This window comes from Pogoniulus pusillus, chromosome 1 (genome assembly GCF_015220805.1).
Source record: "Pogoniulus pusillus isolate bPogPus1 chromosome 1, bPogPus1.pri, whole genome shotgun sequence".
Taxonomy (NCBI): domain Eukaryota; kingdom Metazoa; phylum Chordata; class Aves; order Piciformes; family Lybiidae; genus Pogoniulus; species Pogoniulus pusillus.
In genome coordinates this window covers 29455412-29475195 of record NC_087264.1, presented here as the reverse complement: position 1 = coordinate 29475195, position 19784 = coordinate 29455412, and the positions used below count along the sequence as shown (strand labels likewise).

The 19784-nt window shown below is 39.8% G+C and overlaps 2 protein-coding genes across 3 annotated transcripts in view; one reads left to right on the top strand and one right to left on the bottom strand.

Annotated features, from left to right (window-relative positions):
• PTGR2 (prostaglandin reductase 2) overlaps positions 1-9876 on the top strand; it is a 31495-nt gene extending 21619 nt beyond the window's left edge. For both annotated transcript variants that reach the window (XR_010302901.1, XM_064146748.1), the window contains one exon: positions 9139-9876. The gene's annotated coding sequence lies outside the window, so the exon portion shown is untranslated. The remainder of the gene's footprint in view (positions 1-9138) is intronic.
• On the bottom strand, positions 271-18264 carry TMEM62 (transmembrane protein 62). Its single transcript, XM_064146714.1, has 14 exons — positions 18051-18264; positions 14629-14740; positions 13473-13610; positions 12372-12417; positions 10885-11026; positions 8899-9023; positions 8641-8763; positions 7744-7899; positions 5987-6146; positions 4888-5001; positions 3876-3960; positions 2307-2411; positions 1484-1602; positions 271-760 (listed from the first exon to the last, which is right to left on the bottom strand). Exons 1-14 carry the CDS (start codon positions 18213-18215, stop codon positions 434-436), a joined length of 1917 nt encoding a protein of 638 aa, XP_064002784.1. The 5' UTR covers positions 18216-18264; the 3' UTR covers positions 271-433.
• Positions 18265-19784: the final 1520 nt, after the last annotated feature.

Sequence of the window (19784 nt, the reverse complement as noted above, 5' to 3'; positions counted from 1 at the left end):
TACCATGGTTGCCAAACAGTGGGGTTGGGCTTGATGTTGGTTTTGTGTAGATTGTTGTTACTGTTTTAGTATTATTGTTGTTATTTTCTCTAAAGCTCTTTTAGTTTTCTTTCCCAACCCACCAGTCTCTCTCTCTTCCTTTCTCTCCCAATTTGGGAAAGGAGAGGGGTTATTAGAGAGTGTGTCTCTCATCTTGTGGCTGTCCCAGCCCTAACCCCTGGCAATACTGTATAACTGTATTATATATCAGGTATTGTACAGCATACTGTATAACAGCATACAATACAAGCATTTATTGCATATTTTTATACATTTACTATTTAATACAACTCTGTAGCACTGGAGGTGCAGCTGGAATTCCAGCATCACAAAACTGTAGGTTGTGCCTTGACGGTTTTTTAAGTCAAAATCCTCTGAATACTTAAAATGTACTTCAGGAGCTCTGACAGTTTTTCATTTCTGCTATGTAAGTTCTGAGCTCAGATGATTTTAGTGTCCAGGTTTTATAAATCAGAGCTGACGTCAGCACCACCAGCCATGTTCTCATTGGAGAGAGGAAGAAAGCCAAGGTCCCATAGGTCCTCTGCAGGAAATAGCAGGAGTAGACCTGCCAGGCCAGAAGCAGTGCCATTACCAGGTGAACAAGCACAGTCGTGAGGCGTCGGACGTGACAGAAGTGAGAGCGGAAGCTGTGGCCTTGGCATCGCAGCAGCAGGCACCAGCACAGATAAGCTGTTACTGGCAGGTTGAAGAACAACATCTGAAAAGAAGAGTAAAGTAAGATGCTGACCGAGCCAGGTGTTGTGGGTAGCATACGTGAGGGCATATAAAGATAAGGGAATGTTAAACTGTTCCATTCTAAGGGCTAAGCATACTTCCCAGAGCTGGAATCTCAGGATGGACTTCCAAGACTAATGAGAGCTGTGCCTGCTTGTGTCTCAGTCCCACTGAGGCATTCCTGCCCATCTCCTGGCAGTGGGAGGTACTGACATGCATCTGACCTCTCCCAGGACAAGTTCAGGGAGCCAGACTTGGCAAAATACCAGCACAGGAGAAAACCAAGGTACTTATGTCAGTTTATCTCTCTGCCCACTGCAGTGTCAGACAAGTGTTAGCACTGGCATAAGGCAGAGCCCATGAAAGAGGCAACACCAGCTTGGTCTGGCTTATATACCAAACAGCTACACTCTCTCTCTCTCAGTCTAATGGCAGGTAGACAGGTCAGACTGCTGTGAAAACTGGTCTGTACGCAGAGAGTGACACCTGCTGATCTGAAGGGTTATTCACTCTGTAAGAACTGTCCTGGCCACTCAGTTTCTTTTGCTTCACCACTGCAACCTGTGCATGAGCTGGCAATAAAAATTTAATTTAGAGTTGTAAATCTATACAGATGTCCCCTAACCCAGACATTCAAGGAGTTCAAAGCAACATCAGGTTCCCAAAAGAAAGCAGTTTGTCAGCCTTAATTTTTATAAAGACATACCTGTAAAATCCCAACAAAAAAAGTCAGACTGCCCTGTAAGAAGGAACCACCAGTGAACACTCCAAAGGAAAAACAGGCCCCCACTTGGCCATCTATCAGTTCACCTACAAACCATGGTCCTGAAAGAGAGGAAAGAAAACATACAGAGCCACAGTATAGATATGCCCCTTATTGATACTGGCACCCCCTGAGCTCAAAGCAGTTAACTAGGGAAAATACTTCTCTATTGCTTGACTATACCATGATGAGAAAATACCATGGCAGGCCAGCAAGTTTTGGCATGCAATAAAAATACTCCAGTTGGTTTAATCTCTGTGATAATTTTCAAGACCACATGTAACATTTTCCTTATGAAGACAGTGAAAAGGTCAATCCTTTCAAATGCTGGCATGTTCCTGTAATTACAGTAAGACATAACAGACATGGTCCTAAGCAACTCCAGCTTGGCTCAGCTTAGAATTCAAAATAGGCAGGCTGCACTGTGTTCTGCATACGATGCTGACTGCCAAGAAAGTCTCTATTTTAGTAACATCAGAGCGAAAATAAGTCGAAATTGAGGTGTGTTAGTGACATGTCATAAGAACACCAAGGAAGAACCAGAAATCACTCAGAGAGTAAGTGAAAAACAAATTAAATATAAAAATATTCACTTTGCTTTTAGAGTAATTTAATGATGTGTTCAGTTAATTCCAGAGCTTCTAAGTCAGTCTCTTACAAAGTCGCTTTTGACAATAACTTCTCACGTTCCACATAGATTTCATAAGGTATATTTTCCTCATTCTCTAAAATGTTAGAAGTCTCATTTTTTCATCAGGTTACTTACCAAGAATGGTGTATAAATTCAGAACCAGAACTGAGTAAAAGCAGGTATTTGTTTTACTGAAGACATGAAGGGAATACGAGGTGAGAGTAAGTAATCCTGGCTTTTCTAAAGAGAGACAAAATGTAAGAGAAATACAGTTGATTCAGGTTGTAACACACACATATACAAAAATATTTGTCTTTATGAAACAAATTTGCACATTATTTTCTCAGTCTATTATGCAAGAAATATACAAATAATATCTGATAGGTCTACAGAACAAACACAAGGGAATGCATTTCTACTATTACTGAAAGTGAGGAACTCATATGTATGACAATCTATGTTAAAAGCTGCCAGTCTACACAAGTACACTTACTGTATGTAAAAACTGAACAACTCATTCTATACCCAGAAAATGAAGTTAACTAGAATGAAAAACATGGAGAAAGTTAATATTAAATTAAGAGGTTCAAATCAGCAACTGCAACCCCAAAAAAGGCGGATAGGTCAGCAAGGACTAGATTGAATGATTTTCTTTGATAAAATCTGCTTAATGAGATCTGGTAGCAGCTGATACAACGAAGGCTGGGTGTTAAACGGCAGCATTCTGACCAGCGTGCGATATTAGCAGGACAAAAAAAACAATCAACCATGTGGATTTTCTACCTGAAGCAGCTGATGCATTGACTGAGAGCCTTCCCATAAAAGTTAGCTTTTAAAGTGTCACCTATTATGTGGTTGCCCTTCTCATAGAGCACTGACTCCCAGAGAGCAAGCTTGACCTTTGGAAATCAACAGCTCCAACAAATTTGTTCACTAATTTGTAAAACACTTGTCATAGTCTACAGAGACTTAGCTGATCCCAGAGTGCTAGGTCTTTTCATTCTTTGCTGCCAAGTTCCATCTACTCTTTTTCTACGTAAGCGGTTGCTGTAGTTACCTTAGGATGCTATGTGATTATGAGTATAAAGGAAAAGGGAAATAGGCTGACATGAATGGGAAGGGAGGTGCCTTCCAGAAAAATCTCATTAGTAAAGTGTGGTTCAAATAATTGTTTAAAGGATAAACACCACAAGCTGAACAGTATTCATTTACCAGATTTATCACAACCCAAACATTAACATTATTCTGAGAAAGACCCATGCCTGTTCATGTACTTCACAAAAATCAACCCAAAAATAATTTTGTAGAAGGAAATCTGTTTCTTCACTGTTGTTACAGAGAATTCTGTGCCATCTGTGGTGAAACAAGCACATGAACAGTCCTAATAAAAAAACTAAATGTTCCTTTCCACTAAGTCCTTCAGTGTGAAAATTAAATCTTTAGACTTCAGTTTAAGGATTTTTTGTTTAAAGATAAGATACCTGAGCAAGTGTTCAGTTTTACATTTACTTTATTTGATAACACGGAAGGATTACTGAGTCACTCTGGCAGCAGAACAGCAGCTTCTGAGAAGCCAACCAAACCTTGCAGAACTAAATACAAAATGCCTCTGTTGATGAACTATTTTTACATTGTTAGCATGCAGGTACATGGGTTTTTTTTAAAAATCATGTAATATTATATCTACAAAAAAAACCCACATACCTTTGAGTGCTGGCTTTTGGAGGTATCTGAAAGCAATGAGCAAGGCAATCTGAATCAGCACGATCAGCCCAAAGAGCACACGAGCCTAAAAAGACAGTTGTGGTTGTAAGGCAGCCCTGCAGTAGCAGCTGTCTTTGAGCATGCCTTATGGACACGGGTAGGATGATACCAGGATTTCTAACTGAAGTAAGTAGTCAGAGCATGATGGTGTCATTGAACTGAAGAGTAAAGAGAAGCTTAAGAGTTTTTAAGTTACTGGACTTGCATCTTACTGACTTGAATTCCATGGGGTGGCTGCAGGTGATAGATCTCAATCTTTCAGTGGATGGGTTTGTAAAACAGTGTAAATATGGTTCCTATGTGAAACATTTTCTGAGTCCTCTACTGAATAAAACTGCAGTTCAAGACATTGTGGAGAATACAGGTTACTGATTAACAAAGCTAACAGAGTAATTATGAGCCAGTTATGATACTATCCACAGTCACGTGGACATTTCTATGTTGTTCTGTAAGTGCACCTAAACTATAATGACATGCTTTCCTTGTATGTATGGACCTGTAACTCCACTCTATGACCTGGAAGTCATACACAGTATGATTTCCTGAAGTCAGTTTTGTCTTTCTCTTTGCTATAGCCATTTATAATGTCAGCAGCTGATGTGAGACTTTTCCCAGCATTTCTGCTAATATGCAACAGATAACAGTGAAGCTTTATTTGATTTAATGTTTCCTTTTTCTACTGTCTTCAGCAGCTTCTTTTCTATTTCTTGTTGGCACAAAATGTGTGTATACGTATGACCAAAAATGGTCAACTGTGACTGAATTCAGGAGGTCAACTGCATAAACATTCACCTTTGAAGTGTGCAACTTGAGAAAGGAAACTTGAAATATTTGTGCATTTCCAATGGAAAAAGCAAAATGAATTCAAGTCTACCAGGAATTAGGAAAATGTCTCCTGCAGTCTCTGGGGAAACCAAACTGGAATGACAGCTATTTTGCTGCAAGTACTTACTAGAACATAGAAGTCAGTGAGAAGGATAACAGATGGCCAAAAGGCAAATCTGAGAGAGAGGTTTTCATCCATAGCAAATACATGACTCTGTTTGCTAATTCTTCCTGAAGCATCCTAGATTGACATGAAATAAGAGAGCAATTGGGTACCAGCAGTATACAAAACATCAAGTTCAAGCTGCCAATTATCACTGCAGCTTTTCTGGAAAGATGCCACTGATGCATTCAGGTTTGGCACTTTGCTCTATTAAATACTCCTACTTTTTAAGTGCACGAATCTCATTCATTTATCTCATAACAAGTACATACTTGCAAGCTTCCTATTGCCTGTACAACTCTCTTCAAATGTTGCTTAGTTTTGTGCATATATTTTCACCATCAGTAAAACCACCAAACCACAAACAAACCACTTCTAAAATGCAGCTTTCTGAAGTGAAGCATCACAGAAATCAGTAACCAGCCAGGAGGTAGAACACTGGTAGTACAGAAAGGCCATTAGAAATAACACCTATCTGGGCTCCACCAAGTAGGACAAAGCTGACCCATTACTATTGTGCAAATGTGTTAGAACTACTATTGTGCAAGTGTTAGAACAGTCTGGTCGAGTTCTTCAAAGACCACTAGAAGGTACAAAAATAAAGTGTAGTACCAGATATCATATTTACTGTCAGCCTGCAAGAAATTGTGAACGCAACCTCAAACAGAGAATCCAAGACAACAGTTCAGTCTTCCAGATCCAGTTCCTTTGCCTTCTGAACCAACACAATGCTCCTTGCTATTTTACTTGATCAGGACTATTTTTCCCCCCAAAACAACCTTAAACTGTTGCCTGATACTAGAAATAATTTTTTTGACCAATTAATTGCCCTTCTGTCACATTGTTATATTTCTCATGAAAAATAAAAATCCTTTCTTTTCTCCAGATGAATGTTTCAGTGCTCAGCACTGAAATGTTTATTCATTTAATATATGCTTTAGTTTTCTCTAATCAGACAAATACAAAAAGAAGTCTGTTTTGTCCCTAGTTATGTGATACAGAAGGGAGATGGAGCAGATACAACATCAAAATTCAATACAAAGCATGCCAACAGGTACCTTACCTGGACAGTCACATCTATGTGATGGAACCCTTCGCTGTAGTTTTGAGGGCTCCACTTCAGCACATAGAGAGGGCCAGACACGTGCTGTGCATTCCCCAAGTGAACTCCGTCTATATGGACGTTGACGGAGACAATGACAGAAGGAGAGAAGGCCAGAATTCTAAGCAATGAATAAACAGTAAAACAAACAGATTTGTCACAGGACTTGCAGTTTTGTTATTACCTCTTGAAGGGAAGTCTCTAAAGATTATGCTACATTGAACTTAAGAGTTCAAAAGAGTTAGAAATGAAACCAGTGAAATATGTGTAGGCTAATGGTAACACAGCAGCTCTTCACTACAGTTAAAAAGAGAAGTTCTGTATGGTTTTGTGCAAGAGAATAGCATAGAAAACTGAGCTGTGGAACAGGTGAAAAAGTGGCAGTGACCCTCAGGTCCTGGAAGAAATGATCTCAGAACTCTTGCTGTCAAAACATTTGCTAGCGGGATGCATCCCACAAGTGACATACAAATGGGATGCATCCTCCTGCACTCAGACACATCATCAAATACTTGTAGATGCCTTCACTAAAAAATTGCCAGTCTTTTGCTCTAAAGGCCTTTGTTGTTGAGGGTAGTGGGTTTGCATTTTTGCTTCATTTTGGTTGTGTGTGGGCTTTTATTTATTTTTGGTTTCTAACTGGGTTTTGGTGAAGAGTTTTTGGGGTTGTATAGTTTGTTTCTTTTGTTGTTTTGTTTTGTTTTTTTTTCCTGCTAGTCAGAATATATACCTCTCAGTCTTTGCAACTGAATCAGTGAGAGATGGAGTGGAAGGCAAGACTGGTATTGCAGATCTGAGATACCAACAACTGCAGTATCACTTAGCACTGCTTATGTTCAGAGAAACAGTAATACTAATATAGACTCAATATATTGCACATAGAATTTCTTTCATTTCTGGTAATACAAAAGGCATTCCAGAGCATGTTTCAGTCAAATGAAGGAGTCTTTTATAGTCATGATAAACAGTTCATATATTTAATGTGATCAGGAGAATGTTCAGGTGAGGTTCTGAATAGGAAACTGCAAAGCAGGTAGACTTAGTAGGGCACTGCTTTCTACCTGAAAAGTATGACAGACTTCTTTTGATTGTAATTCTACATATGCGGTATAGCCAGATCTTTCAAGCAGATTGGTCTAACAGCAAATATAAGATGTTGGAAAAGGCATAGAACCTTGAAATATGGATGAAAAAAAATAGCAGAAAAGGTAATAATGGAAAGCTGGAGAGATTTAAAACATAGACGAATGTAAGTTGGTGGAGGCTTAAGATATTTTAAAATGTAGGGGATGCAAAACCGAAACCTGAGAAGGCTAAGAAGTCCAAAGTGAACAGAGAACACACTTGGAAAACTACACAGGCAAAATCCTGAAATCAGGGGAGGCAACGTGAACATGTGAGATTAATATCATGTGTTAATCTAACCTCTACCGGCTTTGGCCACATAAAAAAGGTACAGTTGACTTCAGGGGAAATAATTGCATAAACCAACAAGAATTACTACATAACCTTCTTTTATGACATATATAATACAAAGTGAGCTCTCAAGAACAATCTTTTAGAGAAAAGTGAATTCTGACAACAGTGGAAATTATCTTTTTTTCTTTTTTAAAGAAAAGGCTTTGTGTAGATTTATATAAATATAGATGTACATTGTGATCCAGAAAGAACCCAACTACCAAAACATAGCTAAATACTGTGAACTCAAGAGATTGTACCTGATATGAGTGGAATAAAGAATTTTGACTAGTGGCTCATGAGCAGAACTGCTGTAAAGGAAGGGTTTGGGATTGGTGATAAGAACTACAGGCCATTCTTCAAACTTCACATCTGCAAAGCTGAGGAGGTCATGATCAAAGGCAAGGATCCGGTATCTATAGTGAAAAGGAAAAGATTTTGTGGATAGCAGCTACTACATGCACAGCTGATTCCATGCTTCCAGTGTTCCTGTAATTCTCCATTTATTCTCTTCTGCAGATGATCCTGTATTAACCAGCTCTGCTGTACTGACTGTTCAGCTGTCTACCTCTAAGCAAGTTCATTTTATTATAAATCACTGAAGTATTACTCAGAATTCCAAATGCCAGGATCTACTGAACTGTGTGCATGAGCCAGATGAATGATGTTAAAAAATTCAAACACAATGTACATTACTGCAGTGTCTGGGTAGATACTCTAGTTATAGAAAAAGACCCCAATGTGCTCTCTTCCTGCATGCATACAAGTATCTTTCTTATGATTACTGCAGAGGAAAATCAAAGGCACCCCTATACATTCCACGTAGCATCAGTCACTTCTTGATGTGTTGCTGAGGTAACATTTCTCAGGTAGACCATTAGTCTCTACAGTTCTAGCAGTTGGTGCAGAGTATGAGTATTTGGAAGTAGTGATGCTGAATTCTGTTACAATTTGCTTTGAACACAAAACATATACTAACTGGACATTCAGATGCCCTCTTTGTAATTTCTCAATATTAAGAATTAATTAAAAAAAATACTTATTAGCATGCTGTTAGCATAGGGAAAAAAATCCCAAGCTTACACACAGAGACATTTTTCAAAAGCATTAACAGCCATAAACAGGCAGATCTAACGCTTCTGTTGAAGTTTACTTACTTCCTATTATCCTTCCAGTCTCCCAGTTCAAGTTCCAGAGTGCCACCATGGTGCTGACTGTGCAAGACTGGCAGCAGCCCACCCATTGTGTGCAAATGTCCACATAAATAGGCTGTGGCAGAACTAACAAAAGAACATAATTGTGATTATTTGGGTGCAAGGAAATGCCACTGCTGAAAACCTGAAAAGTGACAGACAAACGTGTGCAGAGAAGCAAGAAATGGATCTCAGACTGCAAATGTACAGGAAAGACCTTGCCTCATTAATGCTCGTATTCCTGGGGCTGGAGAGATGATTGTTGAGGTGGGATAATGGCCAAACCAGATTGTATGATTGCTGTGCAGACTTTCTTTCGCCATCAAAGAAAGCTCTTCCATTTGATTCTGGAATGGGAAGGTGGTTGAAAGACAATCAATCAGGCTACTTGGAAAGAACAACAAAAGGAAATCAGATACAAAAATCAACTAAGAAAACAATGTCTCCTTTTTTTTTCCCCAGATAATACTCTTAGTTGCTTCAGGGACCTGTGCATGAACAAATGGCACTAAGGAACAAAGAGTACTAAGGAACAGACTGTACTACTGATTTCCTAAAATCTCATGTTGGAATAAGGATATGAAAACAAGATGCTCAACAGCTTCCTTGCAACCAAACACAGGAAAAGTGTGATGTGAAGAGAGATTGTGGTAAATGGTGTTTCTGCCCTTTTCACTGCTTATTTGTAGAGTCTGAGACAACATGCTTGAGTTTATTTTAGAAACCCCTTTACTTTACACTTCTCTCTACTATCTTGAGTTACTAGATGGCCTTTTATAGGAACACAAACTGTGCATCATATGCTTTGGTCATTTAACTGGATAAATTATGATGCTGAACATACTCGGCCATTGCTGTTGAAGTTAAGCACAAATAACACTTCACACAGTGGAAAAAAAAAAATCTCTCCTTCTCTGACTTCCAATATTAAATCAACCATTCCCTGTCCAGAGAGACTCCCAATACCAGTAAGACATGAAAGTCTAACAGGGAAGTCTAACTACATCCAGACAAATCCACTCTTCCACTACTTTGTGTCTCATCTTTTAGTGTAACACACAGAACCACCAACATGCCTTTGTCCCTTCTATCTGAAGAGTATGAATAAAGAAAACCAAAATATGGATACAGTATGCCATTCTGGGTTGCTGTAATGGGCTTTTTTCACTAACAGGTGAAATTATATTTCCTTTGCCTTTATGAATTTGTGCTTCAATAAGATTTTTACCTAAACTGTGCAAACAAATCACTGATACAAAACTAATTTATTTTTCAAATTCCTGGCAGAGGTTTCATTCTTAGTAGTTACAGGCAACTACCTTTACTTTTGTGCAAAAATCTGCAAATGATGCTCTCTGGACTCCTGCTGCTGGGTAGTTAGCAAGCAAATGCTCGACTTACTGCAGCCAAGGACAGGAGCTCTAGAGGTGACTGAATTTCTTTGCTGTTACATAAGAGTTTGTCTGCAGATCTACTACACCTAATATGGATGATAGTGCACAATAAGAACAGTACTTGACACTCCTACCTCATCTTTCACCTAAGGATCACCAAGTGCTGTACAAACACTTGATTGTGTCCAGCTTCCTTTAGACAAGATTAGAGGGAACACATTTTACTTATCATCGAGGCCATTATCATTGGCAAAATATGCTACCTGTTTACCAGAAAAGAACTAACTGTCTGCCAACACTTCAGAAGAGTATCTCAACAACAACAGTGTATCATAAAACTACAGAGAAAAACATCAAAGGGAAGCAAAATGTCATCTAAGATGATATATGATTTAAACGTTGGGATTAATGTTAATCTTTATAAACAATACCATGTCATTTTTATGGTCTCAGCAGGCCAGACCTCACTTCATAAATAACACATTTCTTTCTGACCCTATAAGGAAATTACCACTCAAACCTGCCTAAATGCTAAGAAACTACTGACAGTGTCCTTAAAAGGTCTAACAGACATTTTTTGTCCTAGATTATTTCTTAAGAGATAACCCACAGATATTCTGTATGTTAAGTGACACGTTCATTTTTCTAAATAGATGTCCTACATACATCATAACTTAAAAGCCTGAAGACTCTTTTACATGAACATAAATATTTCAGTCAATTCTTCTTTCTAAAACCAAACAAAACCCCCACCCCAAACCAACCATTGTAGAAGTAAAACAGGCAGCAAAATGCCAAGACATAGAAAATATACCTTGTTTAAAATCCCATAGAAATTATAGGGTCTCTTAGGGCCTGGGTTGAGTGTGGCATCCACACAGATGAACGAATAGTTCCCAAAAGAGGTGGTGTGGATGTAATGGAAAGAGCCATCTTTACGCCAGGCAGAGTATTTCCTGCCAAAATACAACGCAAATATTGCTGTCAGGAAAGACGCAGCAATGACAAAAATGACCTGCCTAGTCAAAAGGACGGTTTTCTTGCATTAGAAATAGCTTCATCTTGTTACTACAGTAAAGGCTCTTCAAAATCAATGGCACTGAAAAGTCTGTGTTTCAAAGAAGATGTATTACATAGATCATGTGTTAAGGCAGGTAGCAGATTAGCACACAAGCATTTAAAAACAAGTTAGCATAAATACATTTTCCATAAGTAACATGTTCATGCCAGCAGCATGCACAATACAAAATTAATAGGTAAGACAACAGAACAGCAGGGTCCTACAATGCTCTTAATTACAGGAAATCTGCAAAGGAAAAAATAATCAGATAGAATGTATGATAAACAATAGAGTAATGTGCACGGCACTAGTGCATGCCATTAACACCTTACAGGTATCCCACAAGTTAACTTCCTGTTGTCCTCTAGATGCAAGTGCTGTAACATTGTATCCCACATAATTCATGGGACAATGTATCGGTTCCTGCTGGCCCACAAGAGCTGAGGCACACTGAACTGTCAGACGTTTAATCTGTGTTCTTACTGCAAAGTGAGTGAGTGGCTAAGAGCCTGAATTAGAGTAGAATTTCCAAGTCCTCCAGTTCCAAAGAGTTAAAGCTGAAAACACCACCAAAATGATAAGATTTTATGTTCAGATGTGAAGGGCAGGAGAAATGGAGAAGTTTTGCTACTTAGGCTAATTTTACAATGTACAAGCAAAACACGCAGCTGAAGAGAGGCAAGTTTCCTCACCTGCCTTCACGTCTAAATCTCAAGTGCATTCCTCAAGAATATTTGTGCACTCATCATCATCTGCCTTCTTGCTTCTCTGAGCTTTTTAAAATGAGCGAGATGTAAAGAAGGGGCTCACATAAAATATAGATTCATTTGACATAAAAAGCCCTCTTGGCAAGCAGAATGAACACGATAAAAAAAGGTGAAGTATTATCTTGCTTTCTTTTTCCTTTGTTTTCATCTGTGGTAACACTTTAGGGATTACAGATGTATATGACACAACCGTTCTGAGGAAACTGAACACATGACATACAGAACATCTCCTAGACAGAGGCAGATTTACAATATATTGAATTATGAAGCACAAAGGGGTAAGAGGTAAGAAGTCTGCACTTATTTTCTCAATTCTGCACTGCTTACAAGGTAGTGGAAAAGACAGACTTAATAGCAGACATGATCCTGGACTACAGGAAAGTCAGGGAAAAAGCACTGTAAATTCTAACTGAAAACAGTATTTAGTGAGTTTGACCTTGAATATGACAGCATCTCTATGGTAAATAAAAGTACCTGTAGTAGTTCCGAACACTATTCAGGTGTGGAACGTTGAATGAATCTGTAAGGGACAGAACAAGAAAATGAAAACATGTTTAGAAATTGATCATTGACCTCTGTATTGTATTTCCCAATGCTGAGGTAAAGCAGTCTTAGCAGGCACTGAAGAGCTATTTCATTAAAATGTATAACTGACAAGCAGACTAACCATGCAGAGAAGATATTATACACTTGATGCAGTTAAACTTAAAGTGGGAATAGTTTTCCTACTGAAATTTTAATTCAAAGTTGTTGTGGGAATGTAAACTGCCACTTGGTACCTAAAAGCTAAATATGTGTCTCCTCTTTGGCCATAAATCTTTTCAGAAACGTTTTTGATTGTGTGCATTCTCTGTAAGTGACACTGAACTCATACAAGGAAAACAAAATAGCAATGGCATGTGTAAAACAGAGACAGCAACTTGAGGAGGTTTGTGCTGCAGCTGGGGTTCACTTCTCCATTAAGGCTGGTAACAGTAGCCTCACTGGGAGATAAAAGTAAAGTGTCATGTATTGGCTGTGTACAACAAAGCCTGCACCTTTTTTATTTCCAGGCCTAGACTTTCCAGCTTTGTCCTTCCTGTAACAGCTAGCTTATAAACCCTACAAAGTTGTTAGCTGGTGTTTGAATGCAGTGACAACTATGACAGGTACAAATTGCCATGAGTTCTTTCTGTGCAAAAGAAACCAAATTTTCTATACAGGAAAGACCAAATTTCCTCTAATTGCCACAAGTGTGATAGTTTTTAATTTAAACCTGTGGGGAGGAAGTAATTTCTTCAGTAGGGTAAGATTACAGTTTGTCCTTCCATTAAAAGATGGGGTATGTAAACTAATGTTCTGGAAACTGAAGCTATGTTCTACCACTTGGCGGGTACAGAAAAGTAATGGAAGACTCTTCCCTGAAACTAAAACTACAGTAAATGCCTGTAAACAAAACGTGTGGCAAGCCCTTCTACCAACTCATAGCCACTACTACCACACCAGTAAGCACTAACACTTCAGCTCTGTATTCTAATTTGCCTAAATCAGCTCTGCAATAGCAGGAAAGAAAGTGATGTTTTGTTTTGTTCTTACCATGATTCCCTTTGATGTCGATCCACTTGGTTTTTTTCATGACCCTTGGTCTCTTCAGGACTGCCTGGTAAATTTTCCATTCTGCTTCTATCTGATCAGATCCCAGTTTATCACTTGTCTTACCATCTGTCAGATCACCTGAAGTGTACAAAAGTGAGATCTAACTAGAAGCCTACACAACTTATGCAAATACTGTAACTAGGCAAGCATGCAATCAGCCTCCCAGTACAAACGGCTGTAGGCCTCTTGTGTGCAATCTGGATGCTTCTGTCATCTGGTCCATGGAGGTCAAACATTTGTAAAGTGTGTCACTACAGTGCTTTTACAAATGCCACACCAAGGTAAAGAAAATTGCTGCATTGTACCTGACGACTCTAGTCACAGCAGCTTTGTTTACCTTCTGTATCACCTCAAGCTCCAACTGAAGATCAAACCATGCCCATTTCTGTTCACATAATAACACCTCCCTGCATTGCTAGTTAGAAGATGAGTGCTAACTATTTCTGAACTCTTAACTTGAAAAACAAGGAGCATGTAAGTAACTCTCTGCAGAAATCAAAGTCCAGGTCTAGCATTAAGATTCTAAATCTTTGCATATGGTAATGACTCAAAGTCTCCATTTCAATAGCAATAGGGAACTGTAAATTAAATGGCAAGTCTCATTTCAAGTGTCTTGGTATATGTTCAAATGCAAACAGCAATGAAATCCGATGTTAGTTCACAAGTGAATTTGGTACAAATGAGCAGGGACTGTTCTGAGCGAGGAACCAGCTCTTAATGACTCATCACAGACACTGCTCAATTCTCTAATTTCAAATATTAAGATTGATGCTGCCAGGAGGATAAGAGGAAAGGTAGGTTCCAGTAAGGAGTAAGGTATAGTGACAAATAACAGGACAATAGCTATATTGCATAATTACATCTTTGTTAAGTAGCATCCACACTAAACCCACCATCAGACACAAGGTATTGGTCAGAAACTAATTCTGCCAAAAAGTTATTCTCTTCTGTTTCTGGCAGCCTATTTTCAGCTGCAATTCCATTTCCACTGTGTAAGATACCTTAAAATTTCTCTTGTAAGACCCTAGAATTTTGCTTATTTACTTTTCCTTTGATGGCACATCCAATGGGAAATTCATACTTTTGCATTGCTTACCTGTTGCTAGAACAAGTGCTGGCTGAATTATATCAATTGTTTCAGTACAGAATTGTTCTAAGTCAGAAGCTCGTTTGGGATCCTGAAATTTACTGATATGAATATCTGACACCTGCAAAAGAGAAAAATGAAACACTGTCTCACACAGAGGGTTACTGCTTCCCAGGTTGTTCTGCAAAGCCAAGTACATTGGAATGCACCATAACAGTAGTCACAGTGATTCAAATCAATTTAAGAAATACAGGGTAAAACAGAAGTGGATGACTAGGGGAGAAGAAAAATAGAGCACAAGCATATGATATCACATCTTGAACACTTAAAATCACATTTACATCACAAAAATCTCCTTAAATCTAAGGGCATACATATGCTGGCTATTTACAGAAAGTTTTGGTGAATTAAGTGGCCTGCTTTCAGATTCTGTGACGCTTCTGGTGCAGCACAGTGGCGTTGCTGCAAGAGAGACTACTGAGTAGTTCTGCAAAGCAAGAACATGCTATGCTAAAGGTATGTAGGACATGAAGCATACCAATAGCTAATTTCATACCTGCTGTGACATTTCTAGATCAGGGTGGGAGGATTTCTAGCATTCTACTCATGCATTTTAATGAAACTACTGTTCGTTTCTGAACCAAACAGTGAAAGCTCTCACATCAGAACAGCCTCTAGAGTGGGATTTAAATACTATGGCTCTTCAGGTCTGACCAAAATAAATAATGGATAAATACTTTCAATTCCACATTCCATTTCACTTCAGTCAATTAATAAATTATCCTCCTCAGTTTAGACATACAGTTTTTGATGCTCAAAAACCAGTGAATACGTGTTCATGGCCATCTGATGATATCACTAACTGTGAAAGAAAACCATTAGATTTTACATTCAGTTTAATATATATGACTCATACAGCTTTTTCCTTCCTGAAAAATCCAGATAAAACACCTTAGAGACAAAATACCTTAACTTCTTCTTAGTCACTTGAATATGTAGAAAACATTGCCTGAGCAGCATTTTTAAATTCTGCTTCATGAAATTCAACAAAGCCAAGTGTAAGGTCCTGCACCTGGGTCGGTGCAATCCCAAGCACAAATCCAGGCAGGGTGGCGAATGGCTGGAGAGTAGCCCTGAAGAAAAGGACCTTCCAACCTAAATCACTCTATGATTCTAAGATTCTCCATTTGCAGATATGGAACTTTTGCCTAGATCAGAATTGGATGCTAAAAGGGATAGACACTTCTAGACATAACCGTAACTTCATTTTTATTGATACATTCAAGCTACTGTGATTCAAAGAGCACAGTGAAACTACCTTGATACATAAAATCTAATTTAATCATTGACAAGCACACGTTTTATTTCATGTCTCCTCAGCCTGTGGATTTGCAATTGATCTATATCAGCAATCAAACTGAAAAAAACCAACTTATTGTTGCTGTCTGCAGATTCTAGAGTAAAAAGTCTTACAAGAAACCTTACTCGTGTTCTACTGAGAACTTAAATTTCCAGTCTTTTAGCAGAAGTGGTGAGAAAGGCTAATTTTCCACAAATATCTTCCTGCTTTTTCCCCCTTCTATGAGAGGAGTTTAAGATTTACAAAAGGCTTTTCTTTTAAGACTTAGAGTATCCCAGGACTTCTGAAAGCTGGGTGTAAGTTTCTGTCCTCCATAAAAGCCACGAAATGTTAAGATGTTGGGAGTGGAGCCTCTCCCATTTCTTTTGAAATTAACTTCCAACAAAGTCCCAATAAAGAGGAGGTCAGTGGGCAAGGGGAAAAGCTTGCAATGTTCTTAATTCCCCAAAATGCAAGTAAAAGCCCACCTCTGCATTTCTTCTCTTTCCCCTCCCTCAGATTGCTTTGGAAACAGTCTCACCCATTGCACTGCAGGCCAAATGGGTTGGAAGAGACTTAGGGGTGAAATCACCACATTCATTATGTAGAGATGTGGCTCAGCAAAGGCAGTCATTAATGAGGGAGAATTACAAGGCCTGCGGCCACAGTAGGATCCATCTGCCTGACAGAAACAGCAGAAAAATCACCTAAGCTTGTTAAATGTTGTAACTATCAGGCACTGGGTGAGAAAGGAAGTTCTGCTGCAAGAAAAAGAACCATTAATGCAAGTTTATAGTACAAAAATTGTACTGTAGTTCAGTTTAAGAAGAGACAGTCCTGTGGATGGGAGGAAAACCAAGGCAGGAACTTCTGGGAACAGAACTGACCATCCTGAGCTCTATCCAGTGACTCAACCTATGGAGTTACCAGGGAACCTGAAATCTGTTTCCCACACATCATCGGGCACAATGCTGGATTTAGTGCTTGATTAATTTCCAAGTTAGGTCAATGATAAAAGAGAAAATAACTGCTTGAAAGAAAGTCCAAGTCTCAAGCCAGCTATGCCATGCCCTATCCTTGAAAGAACTCCACTTGAAGTAACACAACCAGACAGGACATGGCAAGAGAACATGGAACAGTGCTACTTGACCTCATAGCTCTGCAGCTACTATACACTGTTGTAACTGACTCTCTTTAAGATATCAACTCAAGATAGGGGCTTTATCTACATTAATTCAACCATATCTCTCATCTTGAAACCTATTCTGCAGTGAAGATAAGCTTTAAGTTACATAAGGAAAAAATACTAGAAAAATCAACTTTGAAAATACAAGGGGAGAGAACAAAAGGGCTAATGCAGTGGCTTAGACACTGCGAGCACTGCCTGCAGCTAATGCTTTAAGGCAAAGTGCCATTGAGTCTGAGAACATACGCAAACCAATAAAAGCAGGCTTTTTGGTAGAAGAAACTGCTCAGCAGCTCCTGTGACATCTCAGCTGTTTATTACCTCCACATACCCAAACAGCTTGCAGTCCGTTATGCACTAAGTGCTTTAGGAATGCTCTGGAAAGAGGCCATGGATGAGACTGCTTACTTCCAAGACTATTTCAGACTAATTTGGATTTTAGGTTCTACCTGGAAATAGCGTGCATACTTTTAGCCTAACGCACACCACTCTTGTCCTGACTTTCTGTTGCTAAAATCCACACTTCTCAACCACACAACTCTTGCGTTTTGGAAGCGGAAAACGACAGTCAGAGCCTGTACTTTCACTGGGATCTTAGACAGTATCGTGTTGAGTCCCGATATAATACATTGTACAACATTCCAGTGAGTTTAAATTACCCACTTCTACGACGCACATATCATTTTTTGCGTTGCTTGGCAAACTGCCCAAACACCTGCAACTTGGGCTTGGCTAGGAGCCTCCGAGACAGCGATGCAGGACGTTTACCGGGAAAGGTGCCACAGGTCACGTCCAGGGCGGGAGCTCCGCAGCGAGGACCCCCCCCGCTCTACCTCGCCGCCGCTCCAGAGCTCGACAGCCACCTCCGCCGGCGCCCAGCCCCGCCACGCCCCCAGCCCCACTCACCTGCACTACCCACAGCAAGTTGTCGGCCTCCGCCCCGGGGGCGGGCTGAGGGGCCCACGGACGGCGACGCTGACCCACGGGCACCGGCGCCCCCGACGGCATGTAGCAATCCAGCAGCAGCGCCACGGCGGCCGCCAGCAGCAATCCCACGGCCAGCTTCAACATGCCGCGCCCGCTGCGGCCGGCCCTCTGCCCGCTGCCGCCAGCGCCGCCGGCTTCAGCACTTCCGGGTCGCGGCCCACCTCCTCGGCTTTTCGGGCTGGCCCCGACGCCGGCAAATCGAACTCCTCAACATCCGTAATGGTATTGAGAATCCGCCGTTTCGTTATTGCAGCGCGTTGAGTTCATAGGGATCTTTTCTTGCAGTATGCACCCCATCGAAGTCTTCTCGTGGCTCGTTACACACAGAGCTTCACCAAGTAACTTGAGGGTCTCCAAACCCCCTCCTCACAGCCTCCTCCTGTGGCACCAAGGACGTTTTCGATATTCTCCCGCCCAGCTTCAGTCCTCTACAAGATAAACTAGTACGCACTGGCAGCATCGCCTTTCTTCATTCTTTCCTGTCCTTGGTTTATTTAAATATTTGAAGTGGACAAATGGGTTTTGAGCGGATTAGACCTCGCATATTCCAAAATAATGACGTTCAAAAACGTCTCATGCCAAACAGTAAAAACATACTCAAGGCCTCATGTGGAAAACAAAGAAAGAAAAAAAACCCAAACCAGTCTTGTTCTTTGAAATGCAGGCACTTCCCTTCTTTCGGTGGTTTCATGTGGTGAGGCTGCAAGATCCACCTGACGTGTGGCACTCCTGTGCCCTCGGTATCTCCCTCATTGCAGAAAAGCCTGGAAATACCTCCCTCTAAAACCGAAACAGTCCAAAAGGTCATCTGAGAGGAGCAGTCTGCCCGACTCCTTAGGCTACCACATTCGTGATCTGAGGGCAAGTGTGTACTGTGAGGAGGTCAAGAATGGTCAGGACAAAAAACAAACACGTGTAGAGATCAGTGTCTCATCTCTACTTTCTTTGAAGTACAGCATAAAGACATTCCTTTTTAATTTGTTCCTCTCAGCAATTGACCCTTTTTTGGTTCGGTTTCCTTTATTTATTTCTCTCTGATGTACTTTAAGTCTTTCCGTGGTGTTTTGAACTTTATGTATATATACACACACACACAAAGCAGCTGTACAGTTTCATTATTGGTATAGTGTTCTTTGCTGTTGATACCTTTGTAGCTGCTAAGGGTTTATTTCTTACCCTCTTAAGTTTAGCTGTTAAAGCTTCACTTTACATCACTGATTTCTTTGACATTTAAAGTAGTATTCTCTTTTCAGACAGAAGTTTCTAATTCAAAATTGCTTCATTTTCATTGCCATATGATTTCTCGCAGGACAAAGATTTCATTTTTAGCATTGATCAAGAAAAGCACTTTTCATATTAATTTTCTTAATATATTCCATCCATTTTCACATTAGTTACACTTTATTAATATATTACATGCCTTTTTCAGATGGTCTTGATAATTTAGATGCTCTTTTGTGGAACTTAACTTATGTTTGCTCTGCTTTTTTTTCAGCTGCCTTCCACCTTGCTTGTCTTCTTCTTATTCAATCTCTTCAACTCCTGAACATCCCAAACAATGGCTTTAAAATCAACAGTTAGCAATCATAATCTTAATAATCATAGAATGGTTGGGTTGGAAGGGACCCTAAAGATCATCTAGTTCCAACCCCC